Source organism: Vulpes lagopus, chromosome 4 (genome assembly GCF_018345385.1).
Source record: "Vulpes lagopus strain Blue_001 chromosome 4, ASM1834538v1, whole genome shotgun sequence".
NCBI lineage: Eukaryota > Metazoa > Chordata > Mammalia > Carnivora > Canidae > Vulpes > Vulpes lagopus.
In genome coordinates this window covers 61,424,046-61,450,699 of record NC_054827.1, presented here as the reverse complement: position 1 = coordinate 61,450,699, position 26,654 = coordinate 61,424,046, and the positions used below count along the sequence as shown (strand labels likewise).

General features: G+C 43.1%; 2 protein-coding genes across 13 annotated transcripts in view; one reads left to right on the top strand and one right to left on the bottom strand.

Moving 5' to 3' along the window:
* Positions 1-2,103, bottom strand: part of TMEM232 (transmembrane protein 232) — a 111,224-nt gene extending 109,121 nt beyond the window's left edge. For 11 of the 12 annotated variants that reach the window (XM_041751985.1, XM_041751994.1, XM_041751995.1 and 8 more), the window contains exon 1: positions 92-882. The gene's annotated coding sequence lies outside the window, so the exon portion shown is untranslated. Of the gene's footprint in view, positions 1-91; positions 883-1,989 lie in introns of those variants that run through there. The other variant, XM_041751984.1, reaches the window with a different exon arrangement.
* Positions 2,104-2,176: 73 nt separating this feature from the next.
* On the top strand, positions 2,177-24,989 carry SLC25A46 (solute carrier family 25 member 46). Its single transcript, XM_041751996.1, has 8 exons — positions 2,177-2,594; positions 5,828-5,870; positions 7,176-7,233; positions 9,567-9,644; positions 10,100-10,200; positions 17,364-17,420; positions 18,717-18,774; positions 21,046-24,989. Exons 1-8 carry the CDS (start codon positions 2,306-2,308, stop codon positions 21,622-21,624), a joined length of 1,263 nt encoding a protein of 420 aa, XP_041607930.1. The 5' UTR covers positions 2,177-2,305; the 3' UTR covers positions 21,625-24,989.
* The last annotated feature ends 1,665 nt before the right edge of the window (positions 24,990-26,654 follow it).

Genomic DNA, 26,654 nt, shown 5'->3' with positions numbered 1-26,654 from the left:
TTCCTCCTTCTCCTTTTAAAAGTTTTGGACCTGGGCCTGTGGCATCTTTAATTCAATCGCTTGTAAGGAACAGAGATACACTTTGCCTCACCAGGGGGCAAAACTGGTTAGAAGTTAGTCGCCCAGTAGTTCGGTCTAGGCTCCTGCGCTCCTGGGCAGCCCTGGGCGCGCCTCGCCCAAGAGCCAGGCCGCCTAGCAGCCCAGGCGGTGGAGGCACCATTTGCAGGAAAGGGTGGCGTCGGGGTAGTGGGGGGCTCCGCTCACAGGGCCTCCCAGTTGTCTCCCGCGGGCCTCGATCTTCAACAGGATCATTGGGCTTTACATACACGGACTGATTTAGATGCACCCGGAAAAAAAGAAAGAAACCCGTTTGCAACTGTATTGTGGCCTTCGGGAAGCAACATGCCCGATTCCCCCGTCCGGCGAGCAGTTTGTGCCGGTGGAGCGGACGGGAACGGGTTCCCTCCACCTAGGCCTCCACGGCCACCCTACCGGCAGCCACCCAACGGGCAGGACGCGGGGCGGGGCTGCACGGAGGCCAACAGCCCACAAAGCTAACGCCTGCGCACTCCTGCGCGCCCCCTGCAAGCTCCCTGCGAGCCCGCTGCACACCCCCTGGGCGCTCCCTGAGCTCCCTGCGAACTCCCCGCGCGCCCCCTGCACGCCCCCTGCGCGCTCCCTGCACGCCCCTCGCGCGCTCCCTGCGAACTCCCCGCGCGCCCCCTGTACGCCCCCTGCGCGCTCCCTGCACGCCCCCTGAGAGCTCCCCGCACGTCCCTCGCGCCTCCTGCATGTTCCCTGCGAACTCCCAGCGCGCCCCCTGCACGCCGCTGCGAACTCCCGCGCGCCCTCTGCACACCCCCTGTGCACTCCCTGCATGCCCCCTGCACACCACCTGCGCACTCCCTGCGAACTCCCCGCGCGCCCCCTGCACACCCCCTGCGCACTCCCTGCGCGCTCCCTGCACGCCCCCTGCGAACTCCCCGCGCGCCCCCTGCACGCCCCCTGCGTACTCCCTGCACGCCCCCTGCATGCCCCCTGCGAACTCCCCGCGCGCCCCCTGCGCACTCCCTGCACGCCCCCTGCGAACTCCCTGCGCGCCCCCTGCGAACTCCCCGCGCGCCCCGGCACACCCCCTGCACGCCCCCTGCGCGCTCCCTGCGAACTCCCCACGCGCCCCCTGCACGCCCCCTGCGCACTCCCTGCACGCCCCCTGCGCGCCCCCTGCGCACTCCCTGCATGCCCCCTGCGCGCTCCCTGGGAACTCCCCGCGCGCCCCCTGCACGCCCCCTGCGCACTCCCTGCGCTCCCTTGGAACTCCCCTGCGCACTCCCTGCGCGCCCCCTGCACGCCCCCTGCGCGCTCCCTGCGAACTCCCCGCGCGCCCCCTGCACGCCCCCTGCGCACTCCCTGCGCGCCCCCTGCGCACTCCCCGCGCGCCCCCTGCGCACTCCCCGCACGCCCCCTGCGAACTCCCCGCGCGCCCCCTGCGCGCTCCCTGCGCGCCCCCTGCGCACTCCCTGCGCGCCCCCTGCACGCCCCCTGCGCGCTCCCTGCGAACTCCCCGCGCGCCCCCTGCACGCCCCCTGCGCACTCCCTGCACGCCCCCTGCGAACTCCCTGCACGCCCCCTGCGAACTCCCTGCGCGCCGCCTGCGCACTCCCTGCATGCCCCCTGCGCGCTCCCTGCGAACTCCCCGCGCGCCCCCTGCACGCCCCCTGCGCACTCCCTGCACGCCCCCTGCGAACTCCCTGCGCGCTCCCTGAGCCCCCTGCGCGCTCCCACCGAACTCCCTGCGTGCCCCGAGAGCTACCCGCGCACCTCCTGCGCCCTCCCCGCGCGCCCCCTGCACATTCCCTGAGAGCGCAGAGCTCCCTGCGCGCTCCCCCGCGCGTCCCCTGCGCGCCCCCTGCGCGCTCCCCGTGTGGGCGTCGGCGGCCAGGCCGGCCCGGAGTCAGCGGCACCGGCGCGTCCCGTGCCTCCGCGGACCGTGCGCAGCCTGCTTCCAGGCGGCCCGGGCCTCCGGCAGCTCGTCGGCACCCGCCCCCCAGGCCCGCGGCCCCTCCGCCGCCCCCCGCGAGCAGCCCCGGCCCGGCGGCTACGCCCTAAGCTCCCGCCGCGTCTCCCAGGCAACCCCGTCTCGCGAGCGCCGGAAGACGCCGCGGTCACGTGGCCGGCGCACTTCCGGGTGGGCACCGTGACTTCCGGTTGTCAGATTTCCCCGGACGCGGCGGCGGCGCGGTGTGGCCCGAGGTCGCGGGGCCCCAGCGGCGGCTCGGGGGCGGCGTCACCCTGCCGGCTCGCGATGCACCCGCGGCGCCCGGATGGCTTCGACGGCTTGGGCTACCGGGGCGGGGCCCGGGACGAGCAGGCTGTGGGCGGCGCCTTCCCCGCGCGGCCGTTCGGCTCGGCGTCCGACCCGACCCACTGGGTGACCAGCCCCCCGGACATCCCCGGGAGCCGCAACCTGCACTGGGCCGACCGGAGCCCGCCCTACGGCGCGCCCGGGCCCTCCACGCCGCTCGACGGCCCGGAACAGCCGTGTCCCGGAGGCGGCGGCGGCGGCGGCGGCGGGGCGCCAGGGCGGAGCAGCGGTGAGGGCCGCGGGGGGAGGGGGAGAGAGGGGGGAGGGGAGGGGAAGCAGCGGTGAGGGCCGCGGGGCGGGGGGGAGCCCGGCTCGCAGCCTGCACACCGCAGCGGGGCGCCGACCGTCGGTCCCGCCTCCTACGCCCTCTGCCCCCGTCCGTCCGGCCGTCCCCTCCTGTGTCCTCTCCTGTTCCCGCCCATTCCCTCCCGTCCCCTCTCCCTCCAGTTCGCCCTCATCCCCTCCGGTCCCTTCGCCCCGTCCCCTCCCGTCCCCTGGTCCCCCCTCCCGTCCCCCCATCCCCCTCCACCCCCCGTCCCTCTCCCGTCCCCTTTCCCGACCCTCCCCTTTCTCCCCCCGTCCCCCATCTCATCTCCTGACACCCCTCCCGTCCCCCTCCATCCCCTCCTCCCGTCTCCTGTCCCACCCCCCCTTCCCCTTCACCTCTCCCGACCGCCCCTTTCCCCCTCCGTCCCCTCCCAGTCCCCCCTGTCCTCCGTCCCCACCTCCCGTCCCTCCCCCCGTCCCCCATCCCATCTCCTGACACCCCTCCCATCCCCCTCCATCCCCTCCTCCCGTCTCCTGTCCCACCCCCCCTTCCCCTTCACCTCTCCCGACCCTCCCCTTTCCCCCTCCGTCTCCTCCCAGTCCCCCCTGTTCTCCGTCCCTTCCCCCATCCTGTTCCCTGTCCCCACCTCCCGTCCCTCCCCTCGTCCCCCCTCCCATTCTCTGTCCCCCCTCCTCCGCCCCCCGTTCCTCCGTCCCCTCCCATCCCCTCTCCCGTCCTTCTCCATCCCCTCCCCGTCCCCTATCCCACTCCTCATCCCTCTCCCGTCCCCTCTCCCGACCCTCCCCTTTCCCCCTCCGTCCCCTTCCCCCGTATCCCCTCCGTGCTTTCTCCCATCCCGTTCCCTGTTCTCCCCTCCCTGTCTCATCCCCTCCTGTTCCCCCTCCCATCTCCTGTAGCCCCCCGTCCCCCTCCTCCGCCTCCTCCCCTGCCCCGTCCCCCTCCATCCCCCCGTCCTCCCTTGTCCAGCCCCTCCGTCTCTCTCCCACCCACCCCCCAGTCGGTCTACCGACCCTCCCCTTTCCCCCTCCACCCCCTTCTCGTCCCCCCTCCGTCCCTTCTCCCATCACGTTCCCTGTCCCCTCTCCCTCTCTCATCCCCTCCCGTTCCCCCTCCATCTCCTGTGCCCCCTCCCCCTCCTCCGCCCCTCCATCCCTCTGTCCCCCCTCCGTCCTCCCCTCCGTCGTCCCTTCCCTCCCTTCCCTGCCGCGCCGCTTCCTCCCCGCCCCACCCACAGCCCTCTCCTCCGGGGTGCTGTCAAGGCGGCTGGTGGTGGGAGGTCCCCGGGCCTCCATCCGGAGGGAGGAGATCGGGCTACCTGCTGCTTCCTGGGGAACGTGAGCGATACCTGGTTCCCTGTGCTCCGCTGCTTCGACCTGCTGCCGAGCTCTGCATCTGTGCATCTGTGCTGGAGAGTCAGCCTCGGCAGCCCTGCTGCGAGCCCGGCTCTGCCTCCCTGGGAAGCGGAGGCCTTTTCTTGGCGTCTGGAGCCCTTGAGGTGGAGAGAAGAGTCATTCACAGCGCCAGGTGCTCATGAGCTGTGGTGGAGGCTTAGTAAGCCGGACCTACCCGGTTCCTTCCTTTTCTCTTAGTCTTAGCAATTGTGTCTGTTTCCTAGACTCTCACACGCCCCCTCCGTGTTCCCATCCCCTGCTTTCCTATTTCTCACCTAGAAACACCACCAAAGAGTAAACAATTTCAAGACTTTGGAATCAAGGCGTAGTTATTCGCCCTGGGACGTCAGGAGGCCTGGGTTTTCATTGCAACGCTGTCGTCTAAACACTCTCAACTTTTTAAAATTCATAAAATGGAAATAATCACTGCCTCTTCCCATTTTGAAGTCATTAGACTCGACTATTCAATATTAAGTATATTCTAGACATGTTCGTTCTTCATTTTAACTTGGAAGTACAGTGATTTTTATTTGATTTGAGTCAACTGGGAGACGTAGACTTTAAATATCACATAGGAGCAAACGAGGATGTGGAAGAGGATGTGTAACTTAGTGTCAGGCACTTTGCTTTTCCACCCTGTCAGCTTTTCTTTCTGTAAGGTTCCAAAAGGAGTCCAGGAAAGTTATTAAATAATTCAAAATGCTCGTGCACACAGTTACTTTCTTAGGCAGCAAAGCTGATTTTTATCTTTTTATGACTTACACGGTTAAAATGAGGCATTTTCTGTTAATACTATGATCTGTACACTCAAAAAGGGAAAAGCTGAAAGGAGGAAAGCATGTTAATTGACAGAAGAAGCTTTTATCTGGCCTGTGCATTTTCCAAAGCAAGAGTTAACAAAATAGTTTCCCCAGACACCTGTTTACATGGCCATATTCTGACCGAAAGGAAATAGCGTATGGTATAATGATATAAATACTGTATTATAGTAGAAATGTATAATGTCTGGTCCCCCAAGGTTGCGGTATTTCACAATCACGATTTTGAGATTTTTAGCCAAGGAGAAATTTTGTTGTGTTTTGGCAGATGATAGAAATGTTTCCAGCTATAAACTCCCCTAATCAGACAGTAGAAATGCCATCGGCACTAACACCTGGCCTCTCACAGAGATCCAACTAAGCAGTTATTCTCAAAATATTTAAAACGTTTGAGACAGAGGAAGAGAGCCTTATTCAACCATTTTGATTACCCTAAGTACTCCTTCCATTTAATAATTTTGAGGTATCTTGCTTGTGACCGTCACTTAACATAGATGCTTTCCACCAAAACAGCAAATGACTTATTTTACAAGATGGGAGGTCAAGTTGTTAGTATAGGACAGTCAGAGCCTTCTATAGAAAGAAATATAAATTGTAGTTAGAAGTTGAAAACTGGTAATCCTTAGGTTCTACTTGCAGACATGTTTGATTTGGCTCACACAGTGTTTGAATACTTTTTAAAATAGTTCCAGTATTTTAAAATTGGAAGATATTATGTAAAAATGACTTATCTTTTTAGAAAAATAACAGTTTAGAAATCTTGGGCCTGCAGTCCCACATGTCGACCGTGAATTGGAGCTGGAGAGCAGCTCTGCCTTGCAACTTCCCACAACTTCCCTGGCCTGTATGAGAATTTAACTTCGGGACCTGGAACTTAAATAAATATCGTGTTAATTAAAGGAAAAAAATGTTTTACAGTGAACCTCAATATTGGTTATGAGTAATCTTATTTCTTCTGTTTTAGAGCAGTTGAATAGATTTGCTGGATTTGGTATTGGCCTTGCAAGGTAACGTTTTTTTTCTAAAGATTTTTAATTCAATGTGTTTTATTCAGAATGTTTTAAAGTAAAATATTAAATGATTAATATTGCTTCCTTTAGATTTGAGTCTTTGGAGCAGTAGATTAAATGTCAAATAATATTTTGCAGAAAAACTTATTTAAAATTTATAACTTGATTTTTTTCAAGTACAGTAGAGAATAGTCATTCAATTTTATGATCACAAAATAATTTTGTTAAGTCATATTATGTGACTTTCATGTGTCTATCCAAAAAATCTGATCTAATCTTCTCTTCCAAGAGAAAGTAGTTGTGCATCGAATCTTTTCCTAAACATTCTAAATATTATATTTAACAACATAGAGTCTAGGTTTTGCTTATGATCAGCATCTAATGAAGTTATTTTTTTTAATTATTTTTAATGATCATTCTGTGGAAGAAAAACCTCCTATCTTGATTATGTGATCTTTAGTGAATATTATTTCGAATGCATCAGAATTGCACAAAAGGTTACACTGCATGCCAGGGTAACTCATTGTTTTAAAATTATAATCAAGAAAAGATTATCTTATTTGCATAATTAAACCTGAGAGTATTAATGTAAATAAGAACAAAATTGTGTATTAAAGTTTTCCTTCTGCTAGAATTAATTTTTCTTTAGCCTCACTGTTTATACATAAAACTGTTGTTCACTTGATGTATTATTTATGTACATGGATGTGCGCATGGCTATGCACTGTCGCTGTCAGTATGTAAGCCCACAGTTGTAATTATTTTGTAGGGAATGCTTTTAGAACTATCTGATACCCAAAGTAGTAGCCAATTAGCAGTCATTAAAATCCCTATAACTTAAATGCAGTGTACACCAAAACTAAAACTTATAGAAGGGGGTTTATGAAAAATAGATGACTTTTCTGATGGGAACTTTGTTCATAGGACATCTTCTAAAATAAATGGAAAGGAGCGTTTAAGTTGTCTAGGAAAGGAGTTTCCCATATCAGATAGATGGAGATGTAATTTCATCTTTAGACTATATATTCTACTGTTTTATTTTATTTCCCCTGCTTACTATATTTGCATTTCTGGCATTCTTTTCATATTGAATTTTGTTATTAGTGGAATGATTTGCAAACACATCTAGACTTTTTTTTTTTTTTAGAATAGGAAACAATAATGCGTGATTCTTCAAGAGTAATTTTAGATATATATATAATTGTAATTTAAGGTTTGGTTATTTTTTATATATACACACAAAAAACTATAAAAATTATTTCATACGTGTTTTTTACATATATATAAATTATTCTTTTATAGTCTCTTTACCGAAAATGTACTGGCCCATCCTTGCATTGTTCTACGCCGCCAATGTCAGGTAAATGTACTTTCTGTGATCTTCTAAACCATGACCCTGACTCTGATTTAAAAGACAACTCAGGGGGATCCCTGGATGGCACAGCGGTTTGGCGCCTGCCTTTGGCCCAGGGCACGATCCTGGGGACCCGGGATCGAATCCCACATCGGGCTCCCGGTGCATGGAGCCTGCTTCTCTCTCTGCCTGTGTCTCTGCCTCTCTCTGTGTGTGACTATCGTAAATAAATAAAAATTAAAAATAAATAAATAAATAAAAGACAACTCAGATAAATGGCTAAAACTATGTAACCATTAGTCCTTGTGAAATTTATCAGAATCTACAATATGTCAGTCTCAAACTTTTTGGTTTTGAAAACTCTTTTAAGTTGTAAAAATTGGTTTTGAAAGAAGAAGGTCTAACTTTATACACATTTGTATTTGAAAATAGAGTATTTTCTATCTTTTTCAGAAAATTGGCAGATTTTCTTCTTTGTTACTACACCAAAACTTATTAAGTAATCATATATTAAAAGTTCCTTGCAATGAGATATTCAAGCCATGTAAGCTAATTTTTTGTACTCTGTTACATTAAATCTGTTGACCTATACTGTATGTTGAATGGATTTTTTTATCCATGTATGATTCTATAATATCATGTGTTGATTATTTGAAAAATACTGATTTACTGAGTTCTGTAGATCTTTTAAATGTTAAGACATTTGGTTATACAATATTTTTTTAAATGTCATTAATTTACTACCAATCCCACCAGAAAAGTGTTTTAGTATTGGTAAGTTCTTGATGGTAGATGCAGTTTTTTCAGAATTCTAATTTTTGCTTATAAAGTCAGATTTATCATTGACAGCATATAGTGCCAGTTTTTTTTAATCAACAGGCTCACTTTATTCATTTTCATTTTTACTTTTTTTTAAAGATTTATTTCTTTTCAACATAGAGTAAGGGGAGAGGCAGACCGAGAATCTCAAACGGACTCCCTGCTGAGTGTAGAGTCCAATGTACAGCCCAATCCCGTGACCCATGAGATCATGACCTGAGCGAAAACCTGGACTCAGACATTTAGCCAACTGAGCCACCCAGGCTCAAGTGTTAATAACTATAGTCTGGCAGTCAGTTTTTGCAGAAGAAATGGTATTCCATAAAAAAGTGGCTAGTTCAGCTTGCAGCTCCATCAGACAAGTGCTTTTTCTCATAACAGCCATCTTACTTCATTATGCAACACATAGAATATTAATCAGAAAGATGTATACTTAAGAATTGAGATTTTTTTTTTAAGAATCAAGATTTGATAAAATTATGTATTACTGTTTTACCAAGGACATTCTTAAGTGAAAGTGGCTTTTTCCTCCTTCCAAGTGAGTGGGATGAAGAATAAGTATGTACAAAAATACAGTTTGCTGCCAACTACCTTGATTCGTGCTAAGGAGTTAGCAACGTTAGCTGCCATTGTTTTGCGCTATTATTGAAAAAGTCAACACAATAAAAAAGACTTTTATATGATGCCTTAGTATCACTAAGAAAATAATTTTAAACTTGTAGATCCCATGAAAGCCCCCAGGGGTTAAGTGGACAGCACTGCGGTAGAAGCTCCCATAATCTAACTTAATCTTCTTTGAAAACTGAGTCAGAAAATATGTAAATAATTACAAATTAAGCTGTTCATGCTTAGCACCAAAAAAAAAAAAAAAGTCCTTTTAACAGCATGGACAGTGTATAGACCCTAGCACAGTGGATTTCAGACGTATATTTTACAATCCGACAAGATCACATTGTAATCCGCTGTATATATCTATATGAGTAACTTAAATGTTTTATGAAATAATGGCATTAGAATGTGTGATGCATTCTGATTCTTTCTTTCTTGTTATTTTACTTAATAAGTATTGGTCCTTACCCCTTTACTGATTTCATAATTTACCAATTGTATATGGCTTATGTGAAAAATGCTTAATATTGGAAGACATGAATCTACTGTTTCCTGAGTTCTTCAGTGGTTCCTGTGTGTTAAATGGCATGAATGTTTTGCTACACCGAAGGTAATTCCAGTGTTTATGGAAACAAATATCAAATGGCATTGCCTTCTTTATTATATATTCTAAATTACTGTATATATTCATTGATTTTCTGTGTTGCATATACGTATAACCACAGGTATCATACTTTTAATGTTATTTAAATGTACTTTTAATAGTAGTAATTTTGTTTATGAGTAATTCCTGATGAATTTAGAATTGAACTTTTGTTTATGCTGTGACTCCATTGTATGTCTTTCATGGCCTTGTTATTTCTTGACAAAATAATAACAAAAATAATTATGATATAATATCATTTTTATAGGTTAATTATCATGCCCGGCATTACCATCTCACTCCATTTACAGTGATCAATATTATGTACAGCTTCAATAAAACTCAGGTGAGAATTAGTCTCTAGGTTCTATTAAAATTATTTGTAATGTGAGTACCGTTTGGTCTTAGTAATAATTAAAGCAAGAATAATTCCTTTTAATTTAGTTAATAAAAATATTTTAACTTTTGTTCTAAAATTAATGTAAAATGGTAATGAAATCTTTCGATGTCACCGAATGATCAGTGAATTCATATGTTTGCCAAAATTAATTAAATATTAGGGCTATTTAAGGAATATTAGAGGTTTAGTTAATTATAATATTCGTATTGGCCTAAACATAGACCACTCAACAAATATTAAAATGATAGGAATTAATATAGTTGTATTTCTCTACTAAAATGTCTTAGAATAATGCTTTATTGGAAAATATCAGTAAATATTCAATATCAAATTTTATTAAGACATTTTATGTTTCTTATTTAGGCATTAACAGAAATAACAATATATTTTGTTCATTTTAGGGACCGAGGGCCCTTTGGAAAGGAATGGGAAGTACGTTTATTGTCCAGGGAGTCACACTTGGAGCAGAGGGAATAATAAGTGAATTCACACCTTTACCAAGGTATCTTTTTGTCATCTTTTCAATATTAGCTTCATATTAAATTTTGACAAAATATGATAGTTTCTAAAAAAAAACCTTGAATTTGAAAACTTGCCTGAAGTAGCTAAAGAGAAAAAACAGAAACTAAAATTAGTCATATCTTTTTTTTTTAATTTTTAAAATTTATCTATTCATGAGAGAGGCAGAGACACAGGCAGAGGGAGAAGCAGGCTCCATGCAGAGAGCCTGACGTGGGACTCGATCCCAGATCCCGGGATCACGCCCTGAGCCGAAGGCAGACGCTCCACCACTGAGCCACCCTGGCATCCCTAAAATTAGTTATATCTTATTAAATCAGTATGTGATAAAGAAGATGCATCCTCATCTAGTATCTATTGAGATAGGTCTTTGAGCTCCTGCTGCTAAGTTTCAGCAACTCTCTGCGAAGGAGCAAACATGAGTATGTGAGCAGTTCTTAGTGTTTAAGTAGCCACTTGGGTGAAGGAGACACATGTAAGCAAGTTATAGTATATCGTGATTAGTGCTATAATTAAACCCTTTTCAGTGCCCAGAGGACACTTTGCATTAAGTTATTGGCAAGGGTTTCAAGAAAAAACTGAAACCTGAGCTGTATCTTGAATTATGAGTAGAAATTAACGTGGCAGAGAAGGAGAACATTTCAAGTAGAAGTGACAGCATGCCCAATCTTACGGAAGTTGGAAGGTCTGGGTAATAAATGTCCTGTGCTTAGAATAGTGGGCATTTATGGAGTGGAATAATAGGAAAAGAGTCTGAGATGCTAGATGGAAGCCTGGCTATGCCTTTGTAAGGGACTCTGGCTTTATTTTCTATGAGTTTGGAATCTAAGGTGTTAGTTTCAGTATATGGGTTCTTTGATCAAGGATTTACTCAAGTGGCAGTATTAAGTAAAAAAGTGGATTGGTGTAGCTAGAGACTTGTGGAGAACTGTTATAGTAATCTAGGCCAGACTGAGAGGGGTCTGAAGTGTGGGATAGAACAGAAAGTCTAATAGATAATTGGTGATAGATTAGGGATCAGGGGATGGGAGAGAATTTTCAGTGGTGATAGATTTTTAGACTGGAATCAAGTTGGAGAATAACATGAAGAAGTTGGAGTGGGAAAGAAGATACGAAATTTAACTTGATGAAGTTTGCGGTTCCTTCAGGACTCCTAGGAGGACATGTGTAATATGTAGTTGGCACCATGGATTGGGGTCTTAGAAAAAACTTGAGGCTGGAAGCATAGCTTTGAATGTTGTGGCATAAAAGTAGCTATTGAAGCATTAGGATGGATGAATTTTCCTCAGGAGAAAGTGTACCCTAAATGACAGGAAGCGGACCAAGGACAGTATCCTTAGTGACGTGTGAAGACACATGTGCGTGCCATGTGTATATGTGGATGTGTGTGTGGTAGGAGGGGTAGTTGGGGGCAGTTGTAAGAGATACTCACAAAACCCATCAAGCATCGCAGTAACCTAGGATGACAGTGTCCTAAAAGCCAAGAGAAGAGAATTAGAATTGTACATATGTCTGGAGGGAGACAGAAGAGAAATTAGGGAAACTTGCTTGTGAGTCTGTTTTCTCTCTGAAATAGAATATAACGTCATTAGGTGAAAGAAGGGTGAGCATTGCATTAAATTTTATTATCTGACTTTCTTACTCTATAGACCTAGAGATATGGCAGTTGTGTGGGGATGTATTTTCTCTTGGTCGTTTTGGATCTTATTAAAGAAGAAACAAAAGGCTATCTTTGTTGCATTCTACTTGGATAGTATTTCAGATAAATCCCACTTATTAATGGATTTATTTACTTAGCTGATATTTCCTGAATACCTACTATGTGCTAGGTCCTGTTCTGGAAATCAGGTATACAGTGAAGAGAAGAAACAAAAGACACCTGTGACCATGAAGCTTAGAATCCAGTGTAAGGGACATACATTCAGTGAAATAATCCTATTAATGAATAAATAATTACAAATTGGGATTTGTCCCCAGAGGGAAAAGAAAAGGTTTTGTGAGATTATTAAAGGGTTAGGAACGGTGTCCCTAATGAGATAATACTTGAGCTGACACCTGAGTGGTGATTAGGAGGCTCGGACCAGCCTGTGTGTGTGTGAAGACGGTGTTGCTGAGAGAAAGCTCATAGGGCTGAAGCTCAGAGAGCAAGGAGGAGAGCATGTGACAATGCTAAGAGACAGGTGAGAGCCGGGTTTCTGTACGGCCTTGTGGGCCACTTTAAAGATACTGAAGAGTTTTAAGAAGAGATCAGTGATATGATCAGGTTCATGTTTTTCAGGGGTCATTATAAATGGAGGTGAGAAGATTGCTGGGGGACCACAGTGGATAGGAGGACACGTGCTCGTATGCTACCACAGTGTTCTAGGTGACCAGCAATGGTAGCTAGGACCAGGGTGGCATCCCCTGAGATGGACCCGAGAGGATACTCTTGAAATGTATTTAAGTAAAACTGATGGTCCTCAGTGATGGGCTAGGGATGGTAGGTGATAGGACGAGCTGTCCTGGAAGACGTCTAGGATTTGGCTTATATAATTGATGTTGAGTAAAGCCATTGTCTGAAGTATAGTGTAAACTTTTTTGTTTTTTAATTCAGTTTTTGGTCAGGATTGACCTTTCTTGGGGGAAAGCAAATACATAGCACACAAGGCAGCAAAGCAGCAACCCAAAGCGATTCACAGAGGAGAATGAGCTTGGGGGTGTCCTAGGCTGAGGCTCCTAAATTGCACAGTGATTACTAAGTAAAGCAGGTGAGACAGTATGGATTCCCCACGATTTAGATTTTTATATTCATTTTGATCACATCTGAGAGAAAAAAGAGCAAGTTTGTAGTGCCCATGAAGTCACTAAGTTTAGAGTTTTGTGCTATCACCACTTAAAAAAAAAAAAAAAAAAAAAAAAAAAGTAGGTAACCCAGGATCATCTTTCTTTATCTAGTGCCCAGGTCCTTCCAGTCCTTCCTCAGATCTCCCAGGTGGAGTAAGTGAGACTCTGTGTACCCTTTACTTTACGGGTCATTTCTCATATTAACGTAAGGCGCACCTGTACCCAAGGCTACCCTATGTATTTCAGTCTCTCACAAAACCAGTATGGTTGACCTCCAACTTCATTTGACGACACATCTCACATTTGTGGTTGTACCAATATAAACACGTAGAGTTTCTCCTCACCACTCCCTGAATTCTCTGACTTTGAACATACTCTGTTTTAAGCACAATGAAATCTTTCTCCAATTTAGTAGGTTTTCTTTCTGATTAACAGTTACTGAGTAGGGAACATGAAGAGTCTTATTAAGGGAAGAAGATCATTAGCTTGATTTTGGACAAGTTCATTTTTAGATGCTTTGCCATATCCAGGTGGAGTTGTCAGGAGACAAATGATCCACATGGTTGACATACAGAGAAATCTAAACTGGAGCTAGTGGATTTGTTTCGGAGGTGTTGGAAGCACCATCTTGGTTAACATTGCCTCAGGAAGGACCATAACATGTAAGAGGGCCTGAGCCTTTAGGAACCCTAGAATAGGTGGCTGGGTCAAGAAAATCCTGCTGCAAAGGAGTCAAGTGTAGAGACTAGAGGGAAGGAGCAAAACCCAGAAGCATACAGAATAGGGGAATACAGGGGCAGAGACGGCTTCAAGAAGCAGATGGAATGGCTTCCATCTGCTTTCTCTGGAGACATACCTGTGGGAGCCCTGAATTGGTATGTAAGAAGCTCGGTTATCCTAAAGGTGCCATTGTAGAGTCACCACATGGAGAAACTATGTAAAGTAAGACTATATCCAAGGAGTCCCAGCTGTTCAAGGCTTCCCAATTCAGGTGCCAGACAAGTGATAAAGATGCTTTCAAGATCTTCCTTCTGAAATCACTCACGAGGGTCCTGAGCCAAAGCTGTGCAGCCAAGCCTGACCCAAATTTCAGACGAATGGAAACAATGAGTGATGATATGAGCATCTTACAAAACATCAAGTGGACAAATACTGGAACAATGCAAGAGTGATGGGGGGGGGTGAAGTCACATGTCATTAAACAAAGTAGTTGCCTTATGTTCCAAAAATAGCATCTTCTAATAAATATCTAATATATTAAAAAAAAAAAAAAAAGCCCCAAGGGCCTGATGGCTGTCAAAGGGGCAAATAAGGTATATCCAGCACAGGTATATCCAGCACCCAGTGCTCCTCACAAGCGCCCTCCTTAGTACCCAGCACCTACTAAGCCATCGCCCTGTCCACGTCCCCTCCTGTGACCCTCAGACTTAAAAATGTCCGTTAGATTTAGTGGCACAGAGATGATGGGGACCTTGACAAGAGCTGTCTTTGTAGAATAACGGGGTGGGTAAAAGCCAATTTGGAGTGGCCTCAAGATGAATGGGACGTCAGGACATGGAAAGAGCAAGTTGGCAAGTTGGCTGTGCAGAGCAAAGATGAAGAGACGTGGCCTGAGGATGGGTTTGGTCGAGGGAAGATTTTTTTGAGGAGGGCAGCTACCCGAGCAAGTGAAAATGAGAGAGAATGATAGGTAAGGCCTTTAAAAATAGAGTTCTCTAAAACTCCATTGCCTTTGTGTATTGATTATGCATGGAAGCATGTATATCAATCTGTCAAATAGAGAACTATTTTAAGAAAAAGCAAGTCATGTCTCTTAACTTTGTTGCTCTTCTTCAAGGGCAGGTTTCACTTGTGAAAATAGTGCCTTGAGTATATTTACCCATCTTTTGGTATTTGATAACGAAATATGAAGAGGTTTATTCACAAGTGGAATTTTATACTACTGTCTTTCCTAAGCATTTCAGTGCGCCGATTTAAATTTCTAGAGTTATGACAATACGTTTTATCCACAGGTAGAGATACAAGGAGGAGAGTTCTCATGATTTTATACTTGATTCTAAAGTTCATTTTTCCCACTTTTAAAAATCTTATTAAGAGTTGGCAGTAGTAATTAGTATTGTATTCCAAGGCGAAGTAGCCCTGTCCTTACAGGAATACTGATCGCAGACCCATCTATCTCTAATGTTAATGCTGGTTTCATCCTTAAAAGCAGTGTCCTAATACCCTGTGATAATACTCTCTGAAGCCAGGTAAGATAGGAGCAGTACCAGATGATTTATAAACCATGTAGTATCTACTGTTTTAGAATCAGTAGAAAAAAAAATGGAAAGCGATGGGACATCCAGGTGGCTCAACGGCTGAGCTTCTGCCTTCGGCTCAGGGTGTGACCCTGGGATCCTGGGATCCAGTCCCACGTCAGGCTCCCTGCATGGAGCCTGCTTCTCCCTCTGCCTGTGTCTCTCCCTGTCTCTCTGTCTGTGTCTCCCATGAATAAATAAATAAAATATTATTAAAAAAATAAGGAAAGCCTAACCTTTTTAATATTTTTCATCCAAATCCTTCATGGTTATTTCAGCTATATTTTCCTGGGGTTGTTCAGGCCTAAAATACCGGTCACTTTAGTATTACCTTAATCAGAATGCAATCCAGAAGGCTCTCTATGTTTTATTGATCAGAGGTGGTCAGTCTGTTTTCTAAAAGTTTCTCTGCAGATCTTTCATTCTCAGAAAGTCTGCACACCACCAATTGTAATTGTATGGAGTTGGTTTTTAGAGGGCTTATTAGTGATTATTTCCTATACCTTTTGAATATAAAAGTATTCCCTACATCCTTCGGTTGGTCATATTCTCTCATTCCAGATAGAAGCGGTTTCCTCAGCTCCCTGCTGTGGCCATGGTGCCGTGGGTGCCAGTTTCATGACGGGAGCTGGTGGCAGTTCTCTTTATTTCACACTTCATTTATTTCACACTTGCCTCTCTCTGCTGTTCTCCCCCCCCCCCCCCCCGCCCTCTCTCTGCCTTCCCAGTTTATTCTGCTTTCTCATTTACTTTTGCTCTCTCTCCATACTCTTTTCTCCTTTTTGACTTTCCTCTTGGTACAGCTTTCTCCTCTTGTGTTTTTTGCAGCTTGCCTCTCTTCTTTTTCTTCTCTGTTTTCTGGTTTCTGAGGGTGACCTAAATAGCCAGGAGCACACAGTGGGAGACCTTGGCTCCAGACCTGGCGCCCTGCCTGTCACCTTGAACATCTCCCTGTGGGTCTTCCAACCTTCCCTTCTCTCATAAGTAAAACAAATTGGACGACACCTGCTCTGCTGACCTCACAGGATATCTTCCTGTATCAAATGGGATGAGAGGCAGTGCAGGCAGAGAGTGTGCGGACTTCCAAGTCCTAGAGACCAGGGTTTATTTTATTTTATTCTTTTTTTTAAATTTATTTTATTTTATATAAAGATTTTGTTTATTTATTCATGAGAGACACACAGAAACAGAGACACAGGCAGAGGGATAAGCAGGCTTCCGGCGGGGAGGCCTTTGCGGGACTCAATCCCAGGACCCCAAGATCACAACCTGAGCCAAAGGCAGATACTCCATCACTGAGCCACCCAGGCTTCCTGAGACCAGTGTTTAGAACTCAGTTCCACCATTAACTATTTGTATGGCTTTGGCTGAGTTATGAACCCTCTCTGAGCCTATTTCCTCACCTGTGAAACGGGGATAACAAGGTCATTGTGAGGGTTAGAAGTAAGTCATGCAAAGCACTTTGCACCATGCCTGGCATTATAGTAGGTGGACAAAAAGATGATATAATAAAAGTCCCAAGATTAATGTCATCATAATAAGGAAAGGCGCTTGACAAATTTGGTGCTACACAAATGTCATGTGTCATTCAGTCTGCATTATAGTTCATTTTGTTTTGTCTTTAAATTCTTTCTTATTTTTTAAAGCTTTTTCTTCCTTTATCCTATTGCTTGTTTCCCTCTCCCCACCCTGCAACTATTCTTTCTTTCTCAACCTGTCATTTTTATATCTTCTTGAAGTTTTCGTGTTCCTCCTTTAAGTTTTTTATAATCAGTGGTAGCTCTTCCTCCTCTGTCAGCCCCTCCTTTTGGCACATAGAAAAACACTTAGTATGTTTTTTACTTTTTAAACCACCATAATTGTTTGAAGCGTGACCCAGAAAGGAAAATGTTCATCATTAGAGTATCTCTCTCCTCCATATATATATATATTTTTAAATTACTATCAATTGATTACCTTTTTGAAAGTTGGGCTAATTCAAGATGTAAATAACATGGTTTTTGTTTCATCGAAATTTCTTTTTTAGGGAGATTTCACATAAATGGAATCCTAAACAAATAGGAGAACACCTTCTGCTGAAATCGTAAGTATCAAAAGTGGCACATACATTGAAAATTTGCATTAATTTCTATAGCATTAGAACTGGAAAAAAATCTTAATACAATGAAGAAAATTAGGGCAATAAAATATTTGTGGGACTAGAACTTCAAAAGACAAGTAACATTGAATTGAGGAATAAAATCCTGAAATCTATATTACCTTTAAAATCAATCTTTCTAGTTTGAAAGGCTGAAATCACAACCTAATTTTTCTGTCTTCTTAGGAAGTTAGCAAAGGTCTTCAACTTATTTAACCCAAACTGTCAGAAAAATAATTATTATTCTATAATTAAACAGAGACAAAAATTAATTTGTATAGTGATGAGCAAACTCAAACCTTAGTGTCCTTAAAATGTAGTCCTAAAAACACTTCATGATTTTACAACGCTGACATTTTTATAGATTAGAATTTTACTCTTCACTTCTTAATTTTTTTTGAAGATTGTGAATTGGAAATCCCCCAAGCTTGCTGGCTCCCTCTGGGGGACATTCCAGCACATTATTACTTAGTGATGTTCCATTCACCTTGAAAACTACTACTTGCCAGGACCTGGCCCATAGGGTTAGGTAAGTCCCACCTTGATATTATTTTAAATAACTATATTTTGCAGGCTTGCAAAGTTGTAATATTACATTTATGTCTAAATAGTGGCGTTAGGAAACAACTTTGCAAAGCTGTACAATATTGTTTCTTAATAATAAAAGGGGACTTCACTCACCATTGAAGACTGGCTTAGTCCTGCTGGGTGGGAAATCTGGGAATGGATAATGAGAGTCCATAGGATAATAGCAGAACAGTATACTTGTTCACATGTCACTAAAAAGGCAAATAATGGAATGGATCCCTCATCCTAACTTTTAAGTATCAGATTGATAGGCTGTGTTAGCTCTGTGTAGGTAGACAACAAGGCTACATTAGCTACGTGCAGGTTGGACAATGAATCATAAACAACCCCACATTTTACTGCTCTAAAATAAAATCTGTTTTCTTTGAAGCCTTTCCCTGTGTTATTGTTAATACTTACATTTTTACACTAACTGTTGAATAAGGCATCTTAATGATACAGGTCTCTTTAGTCCTAGGCTATAAATATTAATAAGTGAAAACTTAAAACTTATTCAGGCTTGAATATGAATTTTGTTGATATATTGAAGTCAATATTAAAAATTTAGTGTAAGCAATAAATAAATAAATAAATAAATAAATAAATAAATAAATAAATAAATATTTAGTGTAAGCATGTTTCAGTATACTGATAACTGTGTTTTAATTTCTGCAGCCTGACTTACGTGGTGGCAATGCCTTTTTATTCAGCAAGTCTAATTGAAACAGTACAGGTGAGCTACTTTTTATTGCCATTTTTTAGTTAATATTTTTTGGAATAGTCAATATATTGTTTATACAAGATCTGATTGTATACCAAAAAAATGTAAGACAGCATACTTATAAAATATTTCTTTCCCAGATACCACACATATCCCAACGATCATATAGTAGACAAACTGCTGTATCTTTCCGTTGCAAACTGACTTCATACTTCTAGTTCTAATTCTTTTCATCCCTTCCATAGGCAGCTGTACTCTTTATTGAACTGAGAACACAGCTGAGAGCTTGTACTGAATACAAAGAATCTATAGGGTTGGTTTTTTTTCAACTTTTTAAGACCAGTATGTACAACTTCAATGCAAATGTGTATGGCTTATCCCCAGACAATGGATTACTAATTACCAGAGCATAAAACATGCTGGGTAATCATCCTGATGGTGAGCAGGTAGTCCCATGGTAGCCTACTAACCCCATGCTTTTTAAATGTGCCTTTTAAGGAGAATTTGGTGCCATGGTGTGTTGAGTACTTAACTACAAGGCTAAAGTGCTCTTTTCAGCATTGTACAGTGTCTTACCATTTCCAGCCACTTGATGGCACTTCCAGCATATTGTATTCATTTACTTCTTCCTGTAGATCCCTACCCTCCAAACTAAGATGAAGGTACTTGAACTTCACATATACACAAAGTCCAATTAACTGTACACCCCCTATCTTTTGTCTCCAACACTAGGTCCTCTATAGCTTCTTTCTTGTCTTCAGTATGGATACGTTTCCTCTCTGTAAAAACCTTCCTGGATCTGCCTTTGCTTTTCTAATTACTCTTTTCCACTTAGTTAATTTTCTGGCCTTAACGTTGACTGTTCACTTACTATTTAAAGTGCCCAGCTCACTGTTGGTTAGTTTGGAAGTTTTTTACCCAGTGTCCAGTCCCTGTTTTCCCTTGTCCAGGTTCCACCTGCTGTCTCCTTTTGACTCCTTTTGTCTACTTTCTGGAAGTCTTTCTTTTACTTCTTAGAGTTTTTATCTTTTGAGCATCTTCCTCTCCTTTTAATAAGGTCTTTGCCATCTTTTCTGCTCTCCTCCAAGGTGTAATCCTTGGCCTGCTCTGCTTTTTATCCTATATTCACCATCCTGGACAACTCATTCCTCTTGTGAATCATTTTAATTCTAGTCTCTACAGGAATTAAATACTCTTCCCCTTAAACTCAACTGCTGTAAACACTCTCATCTTATTACCCTGAAAATTAACTTCCTTTTAAGCCTCTTCTCCTTTCCTGTTCATGGTACTATTGATGTCTGCACCCAGAGACTCAAAACTATGCTTTCTTAGTTGTAACTGCAGCAAGTCCACGAGATCTGTCTGCTTTTCCCCACTGACAGGCAGTCATTCTCATCCTTCCTTTAGCGCACGCTCAGCTTACAACATTAGCTGCGTGCTTCCTACTTCATTCATGTTTATTGGTATTTTTCCCTCTTCTGGGAAGCTCACATTACCAAGAACACTTTTTCTCCTGAAAAATACACACACATATATAGAGACATCTCCTGTTGAACATCTCCTGAAGCTCTTAAATATGAGGTTACTAGTCTGTGTCTTCATTAAAAATCTGTGATCTAGTTCCTGCATTTTAAAGTCATTCTGTACACTCACACCATTGTTCTCAAGTTACAGTGCTTACATCCTTTTGCCGATCAAGAATATGTGTTGACTCATATTTCCTAATGTCAGTTGTAAAAAGACAGAGACGTTGTACCTAATGATGACTAGCACTGAGTGAATGCCTCAGGAAGCCAGGCCTGTTTTCATGTAATACTCCCAGCAATCCTATGCCTAAATAGTAGGTCAGACTAATCCTCTTTTTATAGAACAATAAACTGGTTCTTAGGAGAAGTAACTTCCCTAGATTAAGTAGTGGAGGGAGAGTTTAAACCTGTACCTAAGAACTCGAAGCACTCCACGGCTTCTTCGGGTGTCCAGTAGCTGTTGCTTTTCAAAAATGAGTTCTGAGGAGCTTTTTGACGACAGGGAAGCCAGGTATGGCGTGTCCACATCTCCTCCCCCGTTTTCCTTCCCAATAAGAATAGCTCCCAGCCTCACTGCTGTTAGGAAATTTCACTTGAAAAAAGAATCTAATGCCTATATAATACTTGAGGTTTGCCAGCCATTGATATTTTTCCTCTGTGGTCATAAATTAGGATTTAAAATGGACCAAAAGAGTTCTTTCTCATGGCACAGTAAGCAAGTGTTAACTTTTACTCGTTTCATCATTTTTTATTTCAGAGTGAGATAATTCGAGATAACACTGGAATTTTGGAATGTATAAGAGAAGGAATTGGAAGAGTGATTGGCCTTGGAGTGCCTCATAGCAAACGACTGCTCCCACTTCTTTCCTTGATCTTCCCTACGGTGCTGCATGGGGTTCTTCATTACATCATCAGCTCAGTCATTCAGAAGTTTGTCCTACTGATTCTAAAGAGAAAGACTTATAGTAGCCATCTAGCTGAGACCACTAGCCCGGTGCAGAGTATGTTGGATGCTTATTTTCCAGAACTGATTGCTAACTTTGCTGCCAGTCTTTGCTCTGATGTTATACTTTACCCATTGGAAACAGTTTTGCACCGCCTTCACATTCAAGGAACACGCACAATCATTGACAATACAGACCTTGGCTATGAAGTGCTTCCAATTAACACACAGTACGAGGGAATGAGAGACTGTATCAATACTATAAGGCAGGAAGAAGGAGTGCTTGGTTTTTATAAGGGGTTTGGTGCTGTTATAATACAGTACACACTGCATGCAGCTGTTCTACAGATTACCAAAATTATTTACTCCACCCTTCTTCAAAATAGCGTTTGAGGTTTAAGTTCCTGGTTAGTCTAAAAGACATAATCTGGATACTTTGTTATGAAATTATGAGGGATAAAAGTTGAAATACTGGGGGAAAAGTGGATTAGAAAGCAAAACTGGTAGAAAAAGCCCATGCTGATTATATTGACTCTTCATTTTTTAAAAGGCATAGGTATATATTTTGGATGAAAAGTATTCCAAATTTGGAAACTCAATGAAAGTAACACTCACGAATTGAATTCTAGCTAGTGTAGCACTCATGCTAAACTAAGAGTGATCCTGGGCAGAAGGAAAAATTTGTCAGCAAATATAAAACAAAATTTCACAGAGCCTGAATTTATTCCATCTGGCTTTAATACTTATTAGAAGTTTATTTCACCTTCTAGATTGGTATTGCGATGTCATCCTTAATATAGTGTACAGTATCAGTACACTTTAAGTAAGCCACGTCCTCGGTGATAAAGATGAGGAGGTTAGATTGGGCCACATGTATGCAGGACTTGAAGAGTTTTAAATTGCATAGTTCCTGTATAACTTTTCAATGGCTGTTATATTTATTATATAAAGCCATTTATGCACACACATGTAACTTGGAACTTCCTTCATGTCTGCAAATCCCCCACTCTTAGATTAGCTTATTTCATAGAATGAACTCATGTACTTTCTGCTTGAATATCAGAATAAAACATTAAAAGACAAGGTAGCCGAGAGGTTCAAGGCAAACTGTGTACTTATCCATATCCAAACCCAGCGTTTCAATGCCAGCAACTGAAAATTCATCATAGGTTTATAAAGTTTGATTTGCTTACCTAGAGATCAGGATCATCAGGCTGTTTTAGAGCCACTCCCAAGAGAGAGAATAGAAAATAATCATGACAACTATTACTGTTTGCACATTTATACATTGTGTACTGAAAGGATGTCACTTGCCTTATGTTTCTGAATGACTATCTTAGAGGAGACACAATTAAAATTCACGTGGGAAAGTGTGCCTCTTTGCCTTCTGTATGGTCCCCATTAAATAATGGCTTCAGTTTCCACTTCCTTCTAGTTTTTGTTTTGCAGTTTCATTCTCCAAACTAGATGCACACAAAGGGAAAAGCAAGTTTATCCTTACCACTTTTATTTAAACTCATTTGTATGAATAATGAAGAAAAAATGAAAACCTTAAAGGAAGCTTGTCCCTGCTTTTTGTGGATGAGGAAAAGAAGTAAAGCTCAACAAATAATAAGCAAAAATATTATCAGTTTTTCAAAAAAAAAAAAAATAGTGCTGCCTGTTCCTGAACTGAAGCTGGTGGGTGCGGTTCTTTGTATAATAAAATAATAAGCATTTGACTGATCATCATTAAACATTTTAGAGTTGCCTTTCCTCACGTGAGTGGCCACAGTTTTACTGCAAACCACTTAATGCACTGATGTGCAGGGATTTTGCACTGGTGTCCAACCCAGAACTGAGATTTACTTGCTAAACGTCAGTGAAGCAGTTTTTTATGATTAGTAGTTTTAGGACCAGAAAACGATACCCCAAAAAGTGTCGAACAGTATGTAAGTAGCGACTCTGCCTACGATCTTGTGTGCTATGTGTATGGTTTTTTAAAAATCAGTCACGTACATTTTCCATTTTTAAATTCCTCCAAGAGGGGAAAATAAACGCCACTGATCACATGTTGTATTTTATGGTTAATTTTTCAGTTATGGTTTACTTTGCCCTGCCTATGACACTTAAATTGTTTTCAATACTGTTGAACTGCTAAGTAAATTTTTAGATGTATGTAATCTGTCCAACTTCCAATCATTTTTATTATAATCAACGATGGTTTCAAATAACAGTAAACTTCAGAAAATTTCAAGTTTCAGGAAATTTCTAGAAGAACAATCTGAAATTAAGTATTTACTAATAAAGACCCATGAAATCCATCATGTAGTTAAAAATGAGATTATTTCAAGATTATTTGGCAAAAATTAGTCTAAACATTCAGTTATATAAATCTGTCTCAATCATTACAAGACAGACCGAACCACACACAAGTGAAGTTGATCTTCTGTCTCTTTGTAAACAATACAAATTAATATTAAATATGGAATGTGGCAAGTAAAATACTAATTATTCTTTATTGCCATTCCAAATTAGTTGAAATATAAAAATCATTTAAATTCAAGAACTTAAATGCTGGCCAAATACACTTACATGAATTTAGAAAGGAACAAATATAATACACATTAGGCACACACTCCCACTTAAAAATTGTTCTGTTTCCTTAGCATACACGTGCCAAAGTCATATATCCATTGGCTACATTTTTAAAGATGATAATAGCTCAGAATAATTTTTAGTTCAGTATGATAAATAGTAATATGAATAAAATTCTATTAAAATGTGCCACAGGCTCAGTGGTCCTCTTAAGCCAGATTTTGGCCGTGTACCTGAAGTGTGATGATGCTTGCTTTCCATATAGGATTTCTTTCATCTGAGTCAAATGGTATGAAAGCAATTGAGTTAAAAACTGAAAAACCTGGAAAATACTTAGTATCTTAAGTGAATTTATTAATTGAGTACATTTGCATATAAATCTCTTCCCCTTCTCTATTTGACGGGCCATCGAAAAATAACCCCTAGGTTTTTAATTTTTTGAAGCCTCCAAACTCCCAGCACTAGATTTACAAATATGAAACAGTGAAAACAAACTGATTCCCAAATGGCTGAGGTTTGGTGGATTTGATAACCGAGCCAGTGTTTTCAGAAACAACTGGAGCTTGAAGAAATCTCACTTTTGCCAACACGCCTGACTACTTACAGCTGTCCTTTGAGCACTGGCTTTGTTACAAGTGCACAAAGCATTCACTTTACCTACTGGGCCCCAATGCTTCAATATTTGAATCTGTATCCATGTATCTGCTCACAGAATAAAACACACTGCCCTGGCTTTTGTGGATCGCCCTCAGTTTGCTTCCTTGATCTTTTGGCACATGAAAGACTATTCGGCCCACCCTTAAAAAGACATATTTGAATTAATTATTTTCAATAATAATAAGTAAAATCCTCTTGGTAGCAATTGACATCGCATTAGAATTTGAGTGAGGCTTTGGCATTTCTCCTTTCTCTTCTCTTTCAAATAATTGCACATTTCTCTTGCTCTGATATAAACTGGATGCGTAATGTCTTTCCTTTGAGTCATTGAGTATCATTAATATCAAGTTGTATAGCAGAGTAAAAAAAAAAAACTTGTGATACAGTGAGTCTTACACAATATTACCTCAGCTAGAAGAGGTGTTTGTCTGTGTTTGTGTTTTTAAGTTGTTTTTGTCCAGTATTTTAAATGTTTTCAGCAAATTGTGTATTATGAAAAGGTTCAATAAAATGTTGAAATAAAACCAGTATTTTTCTCTTACTGATGCTAGAGAATAACTCAGGCTTCTGAAAAAAGAACATCAGAAATGAAGATCACGAAAAATAAGTAAAACTTTTTTTTTCTCCACCATTTAAAAATGGCCTCGTGATGTAACTGTGATGTGGTTCACAAAACCAGTCCTCTGGTTTTCTAAAATAAGGTTTCATATGCGTTGCGTTTTGTGAAAGTCCTCCACGTTTCCATATTTGATCCTTACAACAGCCCTCAGGCATTTTCTGAATTTTGTTTAGGGAAAAAAGATACAGGGAAGTTGTGACTTGTCCAGTGTTACGTAACTAGAGGAGTGATGACCGCAAGATGGCAAGTAAGCAATTCTAAACTTCCTTCCCTCCATAGAAACTTAGAAAAAAACCAGACAGTGAGAACCAACTTTGTCAGAACTCCAGAAAAACAAGTTTAGGGCAACCAAGTGAATGCAGAATCGAGAAAAAGGCAACAACTTACTGTAGGCCACCTCCGCCCTGTTATCATCCTCGCTGCGCTCCTGGCATCCGCGGAGCCCATGGACCACTGTGGGACACGATCTTAGTTCTGGAAGAAACAGAGAAGTTACTTGCAAGTCATAGTGTTTGTGTGAACTAACCTCTGGAGGGGGCTCCTGCGGGACGAATGCAGGGTGCACATCTGTTTTCCCGACCTGGAGCTCTGTCCAGGCCAGAGAAGACGGGAGGCCTGGCTTGAAAACATTGTAAGGTGACCAGAAAAGCCTCAGCCACCTCAGGGCAAGGAATTACGGCTGAGCTGAGCGTACAAGAGGTTGTCCGAAGCCAGAGGGAGGTGCTTTGGGGGATCCGGGCACTGCAAAGTCATCACGTGGACCAGGGAATTTAGAGAGCCACACACATGCTCGGGCCGGGACATGCGCAGAAAAAGAACTGAGGGGACCTTCAGCTTTCCCCACTGGCTCATCTGTAGGGCAAGTGCAAGCAGGAAGGGAGGGGGAGGTGCAGCTGTGAACGGCTGGCCGCGTGTTAAAGGGGTGCCCCAGCACACAGCCGCCCCCAAAGCCCAGCAGCCAGCTGAAGCCAGAAGTCCAACCTCGTCTTGTATCTAGTTGAGGCCCACCAGAACAAGCCTCTCAGGGGAACGATATCTGCTCTTCAGGGAAAGAACAATAGCTAACATATTCGAGAACTTACTATAACGGCCAGATCATTAATAACTCACATGTGTTCTCTCGCAAATTCCCTACAGCAACCTTATAAAGTAGGTCTAAATAGTATCCTCATTTTACAGACGCAGGAACTGTGGCTGGGAGGTTAAGAGCTTTGTCCAACCGACATCATGCATAGTTAGAAGAGCGAGGATTTGGCCCAGGACTTGCCCAATTCTTGCCATCCTCGGCGGGTTCCCAGGCCAAAGTTCACCTTGCTTTGAATGGTGACCTCCAACTGAAGGACCAGGGGACACCACTGTTCTCACTAATTGATGAACTGCTTCTCAGCTTAATCTGTCCTGGCTCTACAATGGAAGAGGTCTTGGGAGATCCCCCCAAGTCCTCACCATGTCCCACCCCTCTTAGGTTAAAAACATCTCCCTTTCTCTCTGAGCTTCCATAGCCTCTTAACTCTGTGACATAGAGACTTTCTACCTTGTAGTTGTATGTGAGCATTTCTTAAACTCTTTG

Bases quoted from the DNA above. Each gene is read 5' to 3' on its own strand.
- SLC25A46 (XM_041751996.1), top strand. From the start codon at position 2,306: ATGCACCCGCGGCGCCCGGATGGCTTCGACGGCTTGGGCTACCGGGGC. The intron at 7,234-9,566 runs GTAAATGTACTT...TCATTTTTATAG, and splicing joins TTCTACGCCGCCAATGTCAG to GTTAATTATCATGCCCGGCA. The intron at 17,421-18,716 runs GTAAGTATCAAA...TAATTTCTGCAG, and splicing joins GAACACCTTCTGCTGAAATC to CCTGACTTACGTGGTGGCAA.